This window comes from Stenella coeruleoalba (genome assembly GCF_951394435.1).
Source record: "Stenella coeruleoalba genome assembly, chromosome: 15".
In the NCBI taxonomy this organism is placed as follows: Eukaryota; Metazoa; Chordata; class Mammalia; order Artiodactyla; family Delphinidae; genus Stenella; species Stenella coeruleoalba.
Genome location: NC_137161.1, coordinates 40,071,274 through 40,090,259, shown reverse-complemented (window position 1 = coordinate 40,090,259; position 18,986 = coordinate 40,071,274). Strand labels below are relative to the sequence as shown.

Genomic DNA, 18,986 nt, shown 5'->3' with positions numbered 1-18,986 from the left:
TAATTATTGATTGTATGCTAAAGATTATGTTTGGAATACAGACAAGACTGAAGAAAATATTTGCCACTAAAAAGGGACACACTCCTTTTTACATACATCTGCAGTGTTATTTGTAATTGAGTTGGGGCTGGGTATTCTTGCAGCAGTGGATACAATTCACTCCTGGCTTTCGATATTTCAATGCTAGTATTAGGATTTACCATTAGGCAGAGCTTGGGATCTGAATACCAGCAAAACTCCTGATATCTCTTTATGTTATTTATTGTTCACCTGTCAGCTTTTGGAATCACGGGGAAGCTTCTCTCTTTCTCTCCTTCTCCCTCTCCCTCCCCCTTTCCCTATCCCTCCTTTATCTTTCTTTCTTTTTTTTACTGCTTTGCCTTGGGTGATAGCTCTATGCATCCAGGTAGGCAAGGAGGCTGTCTTTTAGCTTTCCTGTTCTGTTCCCAGCCTTCAGCAGCTTCTACTTTACACTTACGGAGGACCTGTGTGCCTGAGGGTGTGGATATCTTTCAGCTCCCCAGCCCTGCCCCAGGAAGCCCTGCTCTTGGTGAGGACCTACAGGAAGGAGTCAATGAGTGAAATCAGATTTGCTCAGTGAATGGGGCTTCTCTGGATTCTAATTCATCCTGTCAGCACCTGTGGTCATTTAAAGTTTGTTAAATGACTAGTTCAGCTAGTTTCTCCTTAACCTTGTCTGTAGCATTTCTCCTTTCCCCACTGCCTTCTGGGTGATAAAGAAGCCATTGGCCTCTTCTGTCATAGGAAAGGCTTGTCCCTTTTGGGAATTTAGTTCTTTGAGGTATTTTTGCATCGTTATCTCTCTGAGTTTTTAAAAAACTGTAGTGTTGTAGCTTAACTGGCTTATTGGTTCTCATTGTTAGCGTGGCTCTTGTTGGCTTTTGTTGTTAGGGTGGGGGTGATAGACTCTTGTAGATTTCTTCATCTTAACTAGAAGTGGAAATACAAGTGATCAGTTTTGGTGGCTTGCAAGACATGGTAAAGAGTCTGGAACCTTTTTATTCTTTTGGCTGGTAAAATTGTTCCATCTCTTGTCAATGGAAGCCACTTTAAGCTGGCTTCTGTGGTCTTTGCCATGACGATCTTTGATAGCTTCCTTGCTTTTCAGTAGAACAAGAGGCCTCAGGCTCCTCTTGGTCACTTCTTTAGCCAGACTCAGAACCAGTCATTTTCCCAAGGATCCCTATTTCTTTTTAACAGGAAATGGTATGATTCTAATATGATAACCTAATTTTATTATTTTCACTGTAATTTCCATGTTAGCCTCTGGGTAATGATATTGTCACTGTTGCTTTCTCATATGGAGTTCATGGTCTCAGCAGTAAATATTTTTATTGGAAATCAAAATGCAAGTTTAGCCTACTGGTTTATAACTATATGCTTGTAGATTTTTAAATAAAATGATAGCTGTGTGGGTTCTTAATCTGGGGTTTGTGGACCCTATGGAATCTATGCATGGGTTTTCGTGGAGAATTCTGTGTATTGACTGAAACTGTTTAATTTTAGGCAAAGATATATCTTTTTTTCTCATAACTTTGGGGAAATTAGGAAGCATAATCTTAGGTAATTGAATAAAATTGTAAATAAATTTCTTGGCTAAAATAAAAAGTTAAAAAGTAATACAAGTGTGTGTATTTCCTTCTTTTACTAACATTATTTCTTAATAATAGTGTCAAACGAAAACCTTGAAAAATGCTAAATTTTATATTGTCTATTTATTTGCCTTTTGCTGCATGTCTCATTTGATGTGGTCTACCTGTTTTGCTTTTTCCTTCTTTTACCTGCTTATATGATGGTTATGCTAGTTGGTGGTAGGAAAGCTTTGGGACCATTTCTTTATTCTTATTCCTTAATTTCTACTCTGATCTAGACAAATGAATATGATTACCATTTTCCTTTCCACCTTCAGAACTTTTCTGCCTTTCTTAAATCTCAGAACCACCCTTGATGCTGTGTTGAGTAGAGAAAGGGATAAGCAATGACTGGTGAACAGATTTAACACTTTTTTTCCATCTTATTTCACAAGGCCTCTAAACACTGAATGTTGTTTTTAAATTCTGAGTACAGCTTTGAAACTGATGAAATGATTTATATATTGCCTCTCTTTTGTACAGAGCAATTTCTGAGATGTAACTGAGATGTAACATCAACTCAAACTTCCCTTTTCGGCTTCTAAAGAGGCCCTGGCCATTCAAATCACCCTCATAAATCACTTCTAAACTTTGTCATTAGGAAAATTATTAATTAAATGTTTAATATATTGGTTGGCTTAGTAGTTATAAATTTACAGTATAGTATAACTGTCTTGCTTATGTTCTTTCTGTCTGTGGGCTTCATACTACATATATAATCAATATGTGTGCTGAAATATTTATTTTACATTACATCACATCTACATTATTGTAGATGTTTACAGCTATGTCTTGGCTTTTTTTTTTTTTAACTCATAAAATGCACATTATGGTTTTGATGCAAAATGAAATCTCCACTTTTAACATTATTCCTTTGGGACTGTTTAGTGATTGTTTTTAGGATGTCATGGTTAAAATTGAGGGCTATCTACAGTCCTAAGTATTGGTATCAGTATTTGTTGTGCTACTTATCTGCAGGTAATTATTACTTTGATCTTTATCATGGATTCAGGTTTTTGAGGCTTTTGAGTTTTCTTTGCTTGTATCTCCTTTATTTGCGTGCTGATATTAGCCTTATTTCTGCAGTGGTGGACTATCTTGAAACAATTATATTAGAGTTACAAAACTTGGATTTTAGACTCTTAGCTCTTCCACTTCACTTTTCTTATTTGTCAAATTGGGATGATAGTACCTTCTTTGCAAGTTACTTGTAGGGCCTTTAAATGATGACATTTGTGAAAACCCCAGGTACACGGTAGTTGATCAGTTAATGGTGAATCAGTGAGTCAGTGACTTTTTCTCTTCCCCCTTAAAAAAGAAATAGATTAAAAAAAGTAATCTAACTATACTATATCATGAATTAACAGCTTTTTAAAAGGGTTTTCTCCTAAGTGGTCAGTTCATTGCAAGCCTCTTAACTAAATTTTACCGAAAGTTATTGAAGTTCCAAAAGTACTTCCAGCTATAAAATTTTGTCCTGAGGAATTTGAAATCATTTAAGCTAAGCCATTTATTTTTTCCAATGAGGAAACTGAGATACGGAGATCTTACGTGACTCATTTCAGGTTCCACAGCTGGAGGTAGTTCCCCTCACCTCCCTGATGGAACAGAAATCCAGATAGAAGCTGTACAGGAGCAGCAACTGAACATGGCTAGCAGTGCTGCTTCTGTGATGGCTGCTGCTCTAATGAGGTTCTCAAGTGGAGAGAAGTCTAATGCTCATACATGTAGTATGTTTTCCAGACAAATGCAATAGTAGCAATAGGGGCTCCAGTGTAGCCAAGGAACACCACTCCTGCTGGGGTGATTTTTCTGATTCTTTCTGCTGCCTGGGACCATGTGTCCCTGGTGCCCTGATTAGAGTGTTGTATTTAGATAACTAAATTGAGAAAATTTAGAGCAGAAAGCAAGATCCTATTTCATCATCTGTATTCATGCTCATGAGTATTGGATAAGTTCCCACACTGAGATGTGACTTTGACAAAGAGAGGGGCCCAGGGAAAGAAGAAGTGACTCAAGCTTTGGGGTGGGCACCTCTGTGTTGTTAACCACAGATCTCTGACACTCTGCTGTGACAGATTGGATCAAGGATTTTCACACTCATGTCTTTTTTTTTGAAACTTTTTTGTTGTTTGTATGTCTTAGTTTCTTTGAAATAGATTTCAGTCTATGAAAACATTTGCATTCGCAAAACTGGAATTCTTCCCATTTATGCAACTTGTTCAGATAAATCTTTTGTGGTTTGGTTATACCTTCTCAATAAAATTGATACTAGTATAATAAATAATAAATATCAAGCATTTAGTGTATTTAGCATATGCCTAGCACTGTGCTCTACATGAGAGATTTTCCTGTTTAATTGTCACCATTCTAGTATATTTTTCTGTATTTTAAATAATTATGAAAGGCTAAAGCACATATCAGTTGCATCCTAGTTTGTAAGAGAGGTCTCTAGGAGATAGTTGTAAAATTGGTTTTTCTATTGGTTATTATTATTTATTAAAAAAAATCGGAAAAGCCTGAGTTGTTTTTGATAGATTATTGTAAATATCCAAAGTATGCTGATGGTTACAGGTTAGAGAGAACTGAATACTGGGGAGGCACTAAATGTGTGTTGGGAACCATACCCTTTGGACTAGACTGGATCAGACATCTTCACTACTTATTCCATCTCTTTATAAAGCTCCTTATGTTTTCTTCTATGTATGTAATAGGTTCCAGGTTTGATAGCCATGGGGACACTGTGAAGACTGAAATCACGTGTGTTCTATCACTTTTAAGGCAGCCCTCTCTTTAATTTCACAAGACAGACTTGAAAACCAGAAGTAACCCAACTCCAAAATTGGCAGTAAATCCTCTGACAGGGAAAAGGTGACGTACTGTGTAATAAATTCCTTTGTTGAGAAAGAGATGTTGCAATAGTGGAAACTGAAGTACCAAATGTTTCCTTTTAGATTTGGAAAGGCCTTTCCTCATTACTTATCTGTCCCTGTGGACTTCTAACAGGGGATGTGTTGAAAGATTTTTCAGATGCCCACTCGCCGCAGTGAGAGTGGATGGCAGCGTTTATAAGGTGACATAAATACTTGAAGATCATCAGGAAGCCTTGGAGATGTGTAGTGTGCCAGGGGTACTGAATGTGAGCTTTTGTTGCTGCTGATCCTGCTCTGGGATGCAGGCCGCCTGGGAATGTGGGTTATTTCTCTCCTGTGAACGCAGCTTCACTCTCCCTCTCTGGGGGTCTTTGTATCAGAACTGAGGTTAGAGTGGTTTAGAAGAAATAAAGTCTCCAGAAGAAGAGAAAGATCTGTGGGATTAGGATTTATAGTTAAAAATCCTAATCTCATTTTTAGGTCCTCTGGAGGAATTATATCCTAATCCTCTACCATTTAAACAGTCCATTAAAACCCTACATTAAAAACTTGACACATAACGGCCTTTTAATTTTCGTTTTGTAATAATCTGGCTCATGCCCACCACTGCTGCCACCACTAAATGAGATGAATATAAAACAATTAAAAATTATCTTGAGATGCAGTGAAGATATATCTTAAATGTCAGCCAAGAGTTGGTAAGTTTTCATGTTTCTCTGTCCTTATTGCAAATGCTTTTCAGTTTGCCACTTAACCTTTTGGAACTAAAATGTGATTTGACAATATGACTTTATTGGGCTATTATGTTACATATTTTTAATTATCTTAATTTGAAGACTGCATCTATCACTAATGCTGAAGTGAAAATACCAAATGTGTGACGGAGGGCGGATGAAATAAAACACCTGGAGCATTCTTCACGAACTCAGATATAGGGCAGTGAAGTGTATGGGACCAAATCCCATAATGGGAGACCCTGCCTTGCCCTTTACTATTGTACCTGAAGAGAAAGTATGGTGAATGCAGGAGTGTAGCATTGATGTTGGGCATTGAACCTCTTGGGAAAAAAAGATAGGTGTTTATTACGGAAATTGGGAAAAATAACAGAAGGAATGCATAACAAACAAAAATCGTGCATAACCCATAATCCCTGGATAACCACAGTTAAAATGTTTCCTACCAAACTAAGTGAAATCTTTATCATATTATTTGTTTTGTTCTGATAATGAAAGGTTTACCCACGTGATCGTTTTGACCCTAGGTGAGAGCTCAGCTTTCTTGGAAGCAGCAGCTTTCAGAATTGCAAGTCAAAGGCTAAACTCCTCTTTAAATGTATTCTAGGCTCTCAGTGATGATTGTCAGGCTAGCTGGGAATCACCTTGTTCTAACAGAAGCAAAATACAGAGAAAAGGATGAGGAGAGACAAGAAAGTGATAGCTAATGGTTTTTCTTAAGGCAGTCATTATCCATTGCAGTATGAAGTGCTTACTCAGTGCCCAACCCCACGCTGAATGTTTTATGTTTGTTGTCTCATTTTGTCCTTGTGAGGTAGTTACTACTCCCATTCCCCATTTTCACAGTAAAGGAAACTGAGGCTTAAATAAAGAGTCCCAGACTCAACTCAGCCGGATTCAAACATCAGTCTGACTGCCGAATAGAAAATACTAACTAACTAACTCTTACGCTACAGGACTTTATGGCCTTAAGGTAGGGAGGGATGTGTGTGTGTGTGTGTGTGTGTGTGTGTGTGTGTGTGTGTGTGTGTGTGTGTGTGACAGAGGGAGAGGGAGAAGGAGAGGGAGAGGGAGAGGGAGAGGGAGAGAATGAATGAGAGAATGAGAAAATTGAATACGTAGAACACAGAAGGCGACCCTGCTGCTTAACCCACAATTCTCAGGTTTTTCCTTTAGTAAAGATACAGAAGCTCTTCTGTAACGTAGGCCAGAGTGTTCACTAGAGAAATGATGGCGTTGTTGGAAACATCAAGATGAGGAAAAAAACAAAGATACTCTATTAACTCTTCTAGTTTCCCAGAGTTGCCAACTTTTTCTGGATTCTAAACAAACCCACAAATAGGCACTCCAACGATGGCCTCACGGAAGTGGTTTCACACGGCTCAGGGAAGTGGTCGTCCTTTACGTGGATAAAACGGGCTCTTAAATATCTAAGACTCCGTTTTCAGGCATCATAAGGATTTATTTTAATCAAATCAGTCTTATTTATTCAAACAAATTATAAAGAAATTTGGTTTTGGTAGAAATTAAACATATCACGAATTTTCCAAAATAACTCAGTTAAGATAAATGTTATCAAGCCAAATAATCTTTTTCATGTCTTCCTGCTAATGGTGTCTGATAAATACATCTACATGAACGTATCAGAAATTGTATTTGACTCAATACAAAGTTGTATGTTTGAATGGAAGAAGTCGTCTTCTTTCAGTGTAAAGTTTTCTGAGCCATTTTCTTTCGCCAGCAAATGGCTATCTATATAGATTAAGAATGCATTTGGTACATGTCTCTTTTTGAATTATGGTTTTCTCAGGGTATATGCCCAGTAGTGGGATTGCTGGGTCATATGGTAGTTCTATTTTTAGTTTTTTAAAGAACCTCCATACTGTTTCCATAGTGGTTGTATCAATTTACATTCCCACCAACGCATATATATAGAATCTAAAAACAAAAACCAAAAATGGTACTCATGAACCTAGTTGCAGGGCAGGAATAAAGAGGTAGACATAGAGAATGGACTTGAGGACATGGGGTGAGAGGGGGAAGCTGGGGCGAAGCGAGAGTAGCATCGACATATATACACTACTGAATGTAAAATAGTTGGCTGGTGGGAAGCAGCAGCATAGCACAGGGAGATCGGCTCGGTGCTGTGCGATGACCTAGAAGGGTGGGATAGGGACGAGGGGAGGGAGGCTCAAGAGGAAGGGGATACGGGGACATGTGTATGCATATGGCTAATTCACTCTGTTGTGCAACAGAAACTAACACAGTACTGAGAAGCAATTACACTCCAATAAAGATCTATTAAAAAAAAAAGAATGCATTTGGCCCCAAATGTCGCTTGGTGGTTGAATGGATAAGCAAAATGTGGTATGTACATACAGTGGAATATTATTCAACCTTAAAAAGGAAGGAAATTCTGAAACATGCTACAATATGGATGAGCCTTGAGGACATTACATTAAGTGAATTAAGTCAGTCACAAAAGGACAAAAGTGGATGATTCCACTTACATGAGATACCTAGAGTAGTCAAATTCATAGAAATGGAAAGTAGAATGGTGGTTGCCAGGGCTAGAGGGCAGGGGGGATGGGGGAGTTGTTGAATGGGTACAGTTTCAGTTTGGGAAGATGAATAAGTTCTGGAGATGGATGGTGGTGATGATTGTACAACAATGCGAGTAAAAATGCCACTGAATTGTACACTTAAAAATGATTAAATGGTAAATTTCATGTTATATATATATATATATTTTACCAAAATAAAGAAAAAAAGAAGAATTCATTTGGGCTTAAAAAAGAGAACTCATTTATAGTGGCTTAAACAGATTTTATTTTCTTTTGTTTTAAATCTCATGTAACAAGACACCTCAGAGGAGACTGGGGCTGGTCGGGCTACCCAGCAATGCTGTCTGGTACCTGGGTCTGTCCTTTGTCCCCCACCTTCCTCAATGGGTAGGTCTTCCTGCCCATGAATGTCACCCCCTGCTCACAGGATGGCGTCTGCACCTCGTTTAGCTGTGCAGGTGCAGGCATGGGAAGTTGGATTTAGTCAGATGTTGCAGAGACATTTAGCATAGTGCTCCCTGAATATCCATACACTCCTCTGTGTTTCACAGCCCCCCCCCCCCCAACCCGCCGCGCCCCGTTGCAGTTGCCTCAGACCATGTGGCTATTTCTGGCCAGTTGACTAGCGTGGAAATGATATGTGTGACTTCCAGGCTAAAGCTGTAAAGTGGCCCTGGGTAGCCCTCTCATTCTCCTGGAGGGGATATGATCCAGGAGGTGCAGTTATAGATGATGGAGCCTCCATTAGCCTGGGTTTGTTCCTGAGTGACTGTTGGAAGCACATTCCCTGGTGACCCAGGTACAACTTATAACATTAATGAGAAATTATATTTTTGTTGTTAAGCCACTGAGATTTGGGGGGTGTTTATTGTTGCAGGCTCGTATAGTTATTCTGACTGATACTCCAGCGTGGGCTTTTGCCAGATAAGTTTGATGAAGTGAGCAAAACATGGAGGCTTTCAGGAGTAAGAGGAAGGGTATAAGTTGATGAAGCATGGAATTTTAGTTGGATAAGGAAGGAAGTGAGGATCTAAGGGCAGTGAGTGATAGTTACAAAGCAGCAGAATTAATGGGATGGCACTTTTGGTGAGGTAGAGGGAATGTTGGAATTAGAGTAGTCAAGAGATGAGCTGGAAAGTTAGGAGGGGTGGGATGACTGCAGCTGGGACTATGGAGAAGTTAATGTTATTGATTATGGCAGAATCGTGGGAGTGAACTTACAAGGCAGTGTGGATAATTTGAAGAGAGGATTTCAGAAAATCCAGAAGCTAAGGTATTGGGTAATACCTAATATTTTAATATCTAGTATATATTAAAATCAGTAAGAATTATGACAAGGTATAGTGTTGCGCAGAGTAGAAGTAAGCTGGGAGCTTAAGTCTCAAAGAAATGAGTTTGTAAGTCTGAAACTGTTTCTATTCACCCTCACTCCAGAATGGTAGTTTAACCGATTCTAGGTTGACAGGTGTTTTTCTGTTTGTTTATTGCCTTAGCATCTTTAAGATATTAGCCTTCTGGCCTCTTCTGTTGCTTGGGAATATGTAACTTACCAGTTAAATTTTTAAATTAAAAAAATTTTTTTTGGAGATCACCTTTTTCTTTGTGATTAGTTTTCTTTTATTTTTTATATTTTTATGTTTTATTTATTACTTTAATACAAGTGCCTAACAAGTGCCTGGCATAAAGAAGATGCCACTAGTGGCTTTGGGGATTCCTGTTTTCTCCTTTTCTTGAGGACTTAAGGAGTGGGGGAGGGGTGCAGAGTCCCTAGTGCCATCCTCTCACACTGACACCCACAGCGATGGCAGTCACTTGGACTGGACTTTGAACATCAGCCAGGCAGGGTGCTGCAGAGGTGTCTCTAGGTCCCAGCTGTATGACTCCTTCAGGTCTGGAGGGCCCCTCTGTGATTTCCCCGCTTCTCTCGGGGACACAGAAATCATTTGGTTGCTTCCATGCATGAGAGGGCACAGCAACTCTTCAAGGCTGCCCATCTGCCCAGGTGCTTGCTGAGACTCTCCTTACTGAGAGAGTAAAAAAAGCTCTCTCTTTTAACATCTTTATTGGAGTATAATTGCTTTACAATGGTGTCTTAGTTTCTGCTCTATAACAAAGTGAATCAGCTATACATATACATATATCCCCATATGTCCTCCCTCTTGCGTCTCCCTCCCACCCTCCCTACCCCACCCCTCTAGGTGGTCACAAAGCACTGAGCTGATCTCCCTGTGCTATGCGGCTGCTTCCCACTAGCTATCTGTTTTACATTTAGTGGTGTATATATGTCCATGCCACTCTCTCACTTTATCCCAGCTTACCCTTCCCCTCCCTGTGTCAAGTCCATTCTGTACGTCTGCGTCTTTATTCCTGTCCTGCCCCTAGGTTTGTCAGAACCATTTTTATTTTTTTTTAGATTCCATATATATGTGTTAACATACGATATTTGTTTTTCTCTTTCTTACTTCACTCTGTATGACAGACTCTAGGTCCATCCACCTCACTACAAATAACTCAATTTCATTTCTTTTTATGGCTGAATAATATTCCATTGTATATATGGAATAAATACATCTTCTTTATCCATTCATCTGTCAATGGACACTTAGGTTGCTTCCATGTCCTGGCTATTGTAAATAGAGCCGCAATGAACATTGTGGTACATGACTCTTTTTGAATTATGGTTTTCACAGGGTATATGCCCGGTAGTAGGATTGCTGGGTCATATGGTAGTTCTATTTTTAGTTTTTTAAGGAACCTCCATACTGTTCTCCATAGTAGCTGTATCAATTTACATTCCCACCAACAGTGCAAGAGGGTTCCCTTTTCTCTACACCCTCTCCAGCATGTATTGTTTGTAGATATTTTTATGATGGCCATTCTGACTGGTGTGAGGTGATACCTCATTGTAGTTTTGATTTGCATTTCTCTAATGATTAGTGATGTTGAGTATCCTTTCATGTGTTTGTTGGCAATCTGTATATCTTCTTTGGAGAAATGTCTATTTAGGTCTTCTGCCCAATTTTGGATTGGGTTGTTTGTTTTTTTGATATTGAGCTGCATGAGCTGCTTGTAAATTTTGGAGATTAATCCTTTGTCAGTTGCTTCATTTGCAAATATTTTCTCCCATTCTGAGGGTTGTCTTTTGGTCTTGTTTATGGTTTCCTTTGCTGTGCAAAAGCTTTTAAGTTTCATTAGGTCCCATTTGTTTATTTTTGTTTTTATTTCCATTTCTCTAGGAGGTGGGTCAAAAAGGATCTTGCTGTGATTTATGTCATAGAGTGTTCTGCCTATGTTTTCCTCTAAGAGTTTGATAGTGTCTGGCCTTACATTTAGGTCTTTAATCCATTTTGAGTTTATTTTTGTGTATGGTGTTAGGGAGTGTTCTAATTTCATTCTTTTACGTGTAGCTGTCCGATTTTCCCAGCACCACTTGCTGAAGAGGCTGTCTTTTCTCCATTGTATATTCTTGCCTCCTTTATTGAAAATAAAGTGACCATATGTGCATGGGTTTATCTCTGGGCTTTCTATCCTGTTCCATTAATCTATATTTCTGTTTCTGTGCCAGTTCCATACTGTCTTGATGTAGATTTGTAGTATAGTCTGAAGTTCAGGAGCCTGATTCCTTCAGCTCTGTTTTTCTTTCTCAAGATTGCTTTGGCTATTCGGGATCTTTTGTGTTTCCATACAAATTGTGAAATTGTTTATTCTAGTTCCGTGAAAAATGCCATTGGTAGTTTGACAGGGATTGCATTGAATCTGTAGATTGCTTTGGGCAGTAAAGTCATTTTCACAATGTTGATTCTTCCAATCCAGGAACATGATATATCTCTCCATCTGTTTGTATCATCTTTAGTTTCTTTCATCAGTGTCTTCTAGTTTTCTGAATACAGGTCTTTTGTCTCCTTAGGTAGGTTTATTCCTAAGTATTTTATTCTTTTTGTTACAATGGTAAAAGGGAGTGTTTCCTTAATTTCTCTTTCAGATTTTTCAACATTAGTTTATAAGAATGCAAGAGATTTCTGTGCATTAATTTTGTATCCTGCTACTTTACCAAATTCATTGATTAGCTCTAGCAGTTTTCTGGTGGAATCTTTAGGATTCTCTATGTATAGTATCATGTCATCTGCAAACAGTGATAGCTTTACTTTTTCTTTTCCGATTTGGATTCCTTTTATTTCTTTTCTTCTCTGATTGCTATGGCTGAAACTTCCAAAACTATGTTGAATAATAGTGGTGAGAGTGGACAAGCTTGTCTTGTTCCTGATCTTAGAGGAAATGGTTTCAGTTTTTCGCCATTGAGAATGATGTTGGCTGTGTGTTTGTCATATATGGCCTTTATTATGTTGAAGTAAGTTCCCTCTATGCCTACTTTCTGGAGGGTTTTTATCATAAATGGGTGTTGAATTTTGTCGAAAGCTTTTTCTGCATCTATTGAGATGATCATATGGTTTTTCTTCTTCAGTTTTTTAAAATGGTGTACCACATTGATTGATTTGCATATATTGTAGAATCATTGCATTCCTGGGATAAGTTCCACTTGATCATGGTGTATGATTCTTTTAATGTGCTCTTGGATTCTGTTTGCTAGTATTTTGTTGAGGATTTTTGCATCTATGTTCATCAGTGATATTGGCCTGTAGTTTTCTTTTTTGTGTGACATCTTTGTCTGGTTCTGGTATCAGGGTGATGGTGGCCTCACAGAATGAGTTTGGGAGTGTTCCTCCCTCTGCTATATTTTGGAAGAATTTGAGATGGATAGGTGTTAGCTCTTCTCTAAATGTTTGAGAATTCACCTGTGAAGCCATCTGGTTCTGGACTTTTGTTTGTTGGAAGATTTTTAATCACAGTCTCAATTTCAGTGCTTGTGATTGGTCTGTTCGTATTTTCTATTTCTTGCTTGTTCAGTCTCAGAAGGTTGTGCTTTTCTATGAATTTGTCCTTCTCTTCCCAATTGTCCATTTTATTGGCATATAGTTGCTTATAGTAATCTCTCATGATCCTTTGTATTTCTGCAGTGTCAGTTGTTACTTCTCCTTTTTCATTTCTAATTCTGTTGATTTGAGTCTTCTCCCTTTTTTTCTTGATGAGTCTGGTTAATGGTTTATCAATTTTGTTTATCTTCACAAAGAACCAGCTTTTAGTTTTATTGATCTTTGCTATTGTTTCCTTCATTTCTTTATCATTTACTTCTGATCTGATATTATGATTTCTTTCCTTCTGCTAACTTTGGGGTTGTTTGTTCTTCTTTCTCTAATTGCTTTAGGTGTAAGTTTAGGTTGTTTATTTCTTGTTTCTTAAGGTAGGATTGTATTGCTATAAACTTCCCTCTTAGTACTGCTTTTGCTGCATCCCATAGGTTTTGGGTTGTCGTGTTTTCATTGTCATTTGTTTCTAGGTATTTCTTGATTTCGTCTTTGATTTCTTCAGTGATCTCTTGGTTATTTAGTGGTGTATTGTTTGGCCTCCATGTTTTAGTATTTTTTTACAGATTTTTTCCTGTAATTGATATCTAGTCTCATAGCATTGTGCTTGGAAAAGATACTTGATACGATTTAATTTTCTTAAATTTACCAAGGCTTGATTTGTGACCCAAGATATGATCTATCCTGGAGAATGTTCCATGTGCCCTTGAGAAGAAAGTGTATTCTGTTGTTTTTGGATGGAATGTCCTATCAGTATCAATTAAGTCCATTGTGATTAGTTTTTAATATTTTCTCTTTGTCTTTCTTCCGGCATTTTTCACTATGGTATACCTAAGGATAAATTTGTTTTTATTTACTTTTTTTGGAACTCTGTATGCATCTTTAATTTTAGGATTTCCTTATAGCTTAAATTCTGGAAACATATTCATTATTTCTTCAAAGATTAGTGCCCCCTCCCCCATTCTTTCTCTTCTCTTTCAAAATGTCTATTAATATGTTGGATCTTCTCATTTTATACTTTAGGTTTCTCAACTCCTCATTTTCCTTCTCTTTATCATTCTAGGCTGCTGTAAATTTTGGCTATTGAGAATAAAGCTGCTATGAAAATTCAAGTGCAAAACTTATATTTTTCTTGGGTAAGGTACCTAGGAATGAGGAACTGTGGTTTTAGTAGTAAGAAATATTTATCTTTCCAATGTCAATTACCCTGGAAAAAATGAAAAATAGAAACATTTCTTAGTCATATTTCATAATAAAATTTATCAGCACACCTGTTGTGAGATAGTTGAACTCATGCATTTTCCACCTCTGAAGAGTCACACACTATCGTACATTCAACGTATTCCAAGATAATGCTTACTAACATGTAGGAAGATACTGTTCTTTACAAACTTCAATATATTATGAATAAAATGCATTCATATTATATATGAACAAAGAAGTCTTATTGAGAACTCTGTTGTGATTTTCTCTTTAGAGCAAAGGTAAGAGTTGCAAAATCTCTAACTTTAAAAGAGGATGATTTCAATTAGTCCATCTTTAAGGAAATATATTTATAAACTGCCTACATACTTCTTACACTAGTTATGTCTGCTTTAATTAAGGAAGGAAAATGTTCCTCATTTCCCAAGTGAGAAACATTTCCTAAAATCACATCCCCACGGTTGTTCTTAGTCTAAACTTCCATATAGAAATGTCTGGAATAGAAATTTTTAAATATCAGAATCCAAGTGTGTAAGCTTTCACATTCAGAAGTGCAGAGAATCTCAACATCAACAAACTATATTTCTACAAAAATCAAATTACAACTTATATATCCCTTATTTAAATAACAGTGATGTCACTTTAGAGTTAACTGTAGGTAATCACTGGATTGTAATGCATACAGAGATGAAGAAAATTTCAAGTGTTCCTAAATATCATTATAAAAATGAATATTTTACATTATGTAAAATTATGATTATTATGATCTCTAGAGAAAGATATATAAAGATTATGAACAAATAAACTTCAGTAACGACAAAGTAAAATTTTTACCTTCATTTTCAGTTGCTTTCTAAAATTACTAGTTAGTCTCAACCTCATTGAATTAATGAAAATAAAATGTATCCCCTGACAGATTTTTGTGGCAGAACCTAGTCCTTTAAAAAACATATGAAACAAAAATAGCACGAGAAGTTTCCGGGTACAAATTATAATATATTATAATATTTAGATCCCCTCAACCAATTCTTGGAAACTCAACATCATTGTTGTAAACTAGTCATATAAAATGATTCTAAAATTATAAATGACTTCACATCGACCAATTGACTCTGACAAGCTGCCATCCCACCACCTACCACAGATAGCAACCAACAGACGCTTGTGGTGCTTAAAACACATTTCACCACCTGCCAAGGAGGCAGACTCCACGGTGGAGAAGACTGAAGCTGTAAGACACAGGTGACTAAGTGCCACACAGTGGCAGTGGTGCTGGCTAGTGGAGCAGGGGTATGCATTGTGTATCCCCCAGAACCCAAGAAGGCTGCTCTGCCTGCATCAGTGTACCCTTGTATGGCACAGAACTTCCAGAATTTTAGCTTCTGTGGAGTTCTCTGAGGACGAATGCGTGTACTGCCATCAGGCAGTTAGAGGTAAAGACATCAAGATGCTTTCAATCCTGGATCCTGGAGTGAAGAGGCTAAACTTTGTACCCTGATTGTACAGCAGGTTAAATTCTACATACCATCCTCTCTGGAGCTGCTGCCACAACTTCTCCTGGTGGGTGAAGAGTCATCACAGTGCTTTTTCACAGGGGGAATGTAAGAAGGAATGACAGCCTGGGCACAGCTCTGCACAAAGTGCAACACCTCCTCCTTGGAGGGAGAGTCAAGGTCATCAAAAAAGATACCCCCAATACCCCTCCGCTCCCCATGATGGGCTATAAAAAAGTCATCGTCACATCATTTTTAAAATTTTGGGTAGAGATCTGCACCATGTTGGTCACAAGCCTCCTTTAGAGTCCTATGAAAATGGACTGCATCCTCTTGCTTCAAGTATTTTGGGGTGAGGTCACATCCACCGCCAAACCACCACTGCTTGTCACCTACCAGATCAAGACGTGATTCTGATGTGGACTTTGAGATGCCAAGGAAATGTATTATAATTCAGATGTCTGGGTATGGGGCATACTGGAGTCTCAGTAATAGGAAACACACTAGGAAAGAGTGAGCTGCGACTGGGCTAAGGTTTGGGATTCGAGGGAGAGACATGGCCATGGAGGTTGGCTCTCAGTAGGCTGTGGCAATGTCCAGGGTTTCTGATGAGTCCAGAGTTCTCAGCTAAATCCTCAAGGTTGGTCTGTAGAGCACACAGTCAAGGCACTGGCATCTGGACTGGCCAGACTGGCAGTTAACTGAGTGTTCAGTAGCCAACCAGGGGTCCAACACCTCTGGGGAGATCTGACAAAATGTAGCAGCACCTCTGCCAACTACTGTGTCCTCTGGTCCTAGCACCAAGTAGGTGCTCATTAACAATCTGTTGTGTGAACAGATGGGGAAAGAAATGAAAATAAAGTTCATATTTTGGGGACTGATAAGTACCAGGCAGGAATCTGCTTCCAACCTTTGCCCTAGACTCCTAACCAAACAGGAAGAATCTGGAGAGATACCTCTAGTGGTGGTTTTGTAGATTCCTTTGGAATTTCTACATAAACAATTATATCATCTGCTAATAGGAGCAGTTTTGCCTTTTTCTTTCTGATCTTTAAGCCTTCTACTTCATTTTCTTGACTTAGTGCAATGGCTCGAACCTCCAGTGTATTGTTGAATAAAAGCGATAAAAGCAGACATCTTTGCCTTGTTCCTGATCTTAGGGAGAAATAATTCAGTCTTTCACCATTAAGTATGAAGTTAACTGTAGGTTTTTTGCAGATGTTCTTTATTTCTAGAAATTAATAATTGAATTTAGAGGCTTGATCAGATTGAGGTGTAATTTTTTTGGTGTGGGGCAAGACTACAAAGGTGTAATTTTATCAAGGGACATGTAATATTTATATCTTTTTGTGATATTAGCAGCCATTGACGATTGTTGCCTATAGCAATTATTAAATTATAGGTTACAAACGGTTATATTCTAATTTTGTTAATTTCTTCTTCATTTATTAACTGGGATACTACTATGGAGAAAATTTTCCTTCATAAACCTTCTGGTTACCCTGCTACGCAGTTCCTATAGGAAGGACAGAGAAATGCTTGATTGTTTTCTTTCATTTATCCATTTTCAGAATAGTGAATTGCTTCCATAGCATCTTCCAAAGGTGTTTTTAAAACATAAGCTATGAATTCACTATGTATTTCAGTCTATTTAGTCATTCTTACTGATGATAAATAATTGTGTACTTTTCTAAGTTCTTTTAGAATTTGGTATTTATCACTTTCCCTCTAGGTTTGTAGTTAGGTCTTCATTCTTTGTATAATCCATGTCTTCTGCTAAGATCTGACAATATAAATACACTCTTGCTTGCATGATTAAGGACAGAAGGAAGATGTATTGAAAGACTTATTTCTAATATCTGTGAATAAAGAATGGAACTGTTTGCCTCTGAATCACACTTCAGCTATATGGCAGCATATTCTAAGAAACCTTGGAAATTTGTGAATAAAACCATAAAATCAAACTTTTCTTTGACTGGAACCTACAGAACAAGCTTTTGGTGTCAAGGCTCTTATGTTAAAGGTGATATATGTCAGAATAGAAGTCATAATTTTAAATTTCTTGGAAAAAAGTCAAGCATTGGAAAACCCTATATATTCCTATATAACTACAGAGGAAAAAGTCTGACACATACTGTGTATTTTTGCTGTAATGTTAACTTCATGTGGTTTAGCTGTTTGCCTTGAGGCATGTGTACATAACCTTCTGAACACCCATTTAGCTTATAATATGCCAGTTTCCTAACAATTATTATTGTTCTAAAGTATAACATTTCACTGTTCAACATCAAATACGTACACAAAGGGAATTAAAATTTATGGAGTTTCCTGAGCTTACACAGTGTCTCTACATAGTAAGTGTCGAAAATGGTTTCTTTTCTATTAGCTTTATTTTAATTTTTCCCCGATTATAAAAATAATATTGCAAACATTTAACAAAATAGGGATCACCATAATCCTGCCCACAAAGTAATATATTAAATTGCATACCTAGATGAAGATCTAAGTGTAGATACTCACAAAGATCTTGAAGGAGATTTACATTTACTTTACCAAAAAATACAGGCAAGTTATTCCTGACAAAACATAGGTGATTTAAAAAAAAAACAAAACTTTCACAAGTTTCGAACAGTTTGTATTTTTGGCAATGAGTGTATAATGTATGTGTATACATAATGTACATATATGTGTGTATACATACATGCATGTGTATATGGGGGGCAGAGGAAGGGGGGGGAAGGAGGAGAGGTGTACATATGCAGAGAAAATTTCTGAAATGGATGGCACCAACATGATTTAACAATTACAGATAACATTTTTAAGGGAGATTTGTTGTTAGTGCCTAATGTCTGTCACAGTACCTACTAGCCAAACAGAAAATGTGTGTTATATCAGTTTGTGTTGGTTTAAATTTCATGAATTTAAGAACTTTTGATTAAAATATATTCACTACCATATATAAAATAAATAACCAACAAGGGCCTACTGTATAGAAATTATAAAACAGTTTTTTGTGGTTATCCAGCAATGGAAATGAAACAGAACCCTAGGTGGTTCCTAGGTAGAGAGTCTAAATTCATGTATTATGTGAATAATTCCTATGAAAAAGGGGTTTCCTTTTATTTTTCTTTGTTTCCTTTTAAGATTAGACATGTGTTTCTTTAGTTTCTGTCAAATCTCTTTACTAAAATTACTAGATTGCTCGTAGAAATCATTTCATCCCTCACTGAATTATTCTCCAACATAACTACTTCTTCAGTGGTGCATAGGGGTGGTTTAATGCTAGTAAGACAAGAAGGATGTTTAGTACTGCCTTTCCTCAACCGTTCTTGGTTTCCTTGGCTTTCTAGGATGTGGAGAGCATCTTGTGCGCACCATACTGGCTAGAGAATGTTCACACGCTTTACAAGCTGAAGATGCCCACCAAGCTCTGCTGGAAACTATGCAAAACAAGTTTATCAGTAAGTATAACATTAAGAAAATTACTTCCTTGTAAATAGAGGTTGTTCCTCTGAGCTGTAAGCTTCATGAGTCAGGTGCCACAT

The 18,986-nt window shown here is 37.5% G+C and overlaps 1 protein-coding gene across 9 annotated transcripts in view; it reads left to right on the top strand.

The window, feature by feature from the left end:
• TASP1 (taspase 1) overlaps window positions 1–18,986 on the top strand; it is a 244,122-nt gene that overhangs the window by 125,506 nt on the left and 99,630 nt on the right. For all 9 annotated transcript variants that reach the window (XR_013831564.1, XM_079944648.1, XM_079944647.1 and 6 more), the window contains one exon: window positions 18,792–18,902. Coding sequence is in view for 8 of the 9 variants with exons in the window: in XM_079944648.1 (XP_079800774.1) it covers window positions 18,792–18,902 (111 nt within the window). In the remaining variant the exon portion in view is untranslated. The remainder of the gene's footprint in view (window positions 1–18,791; window positions 18,903–18,986) is intronic.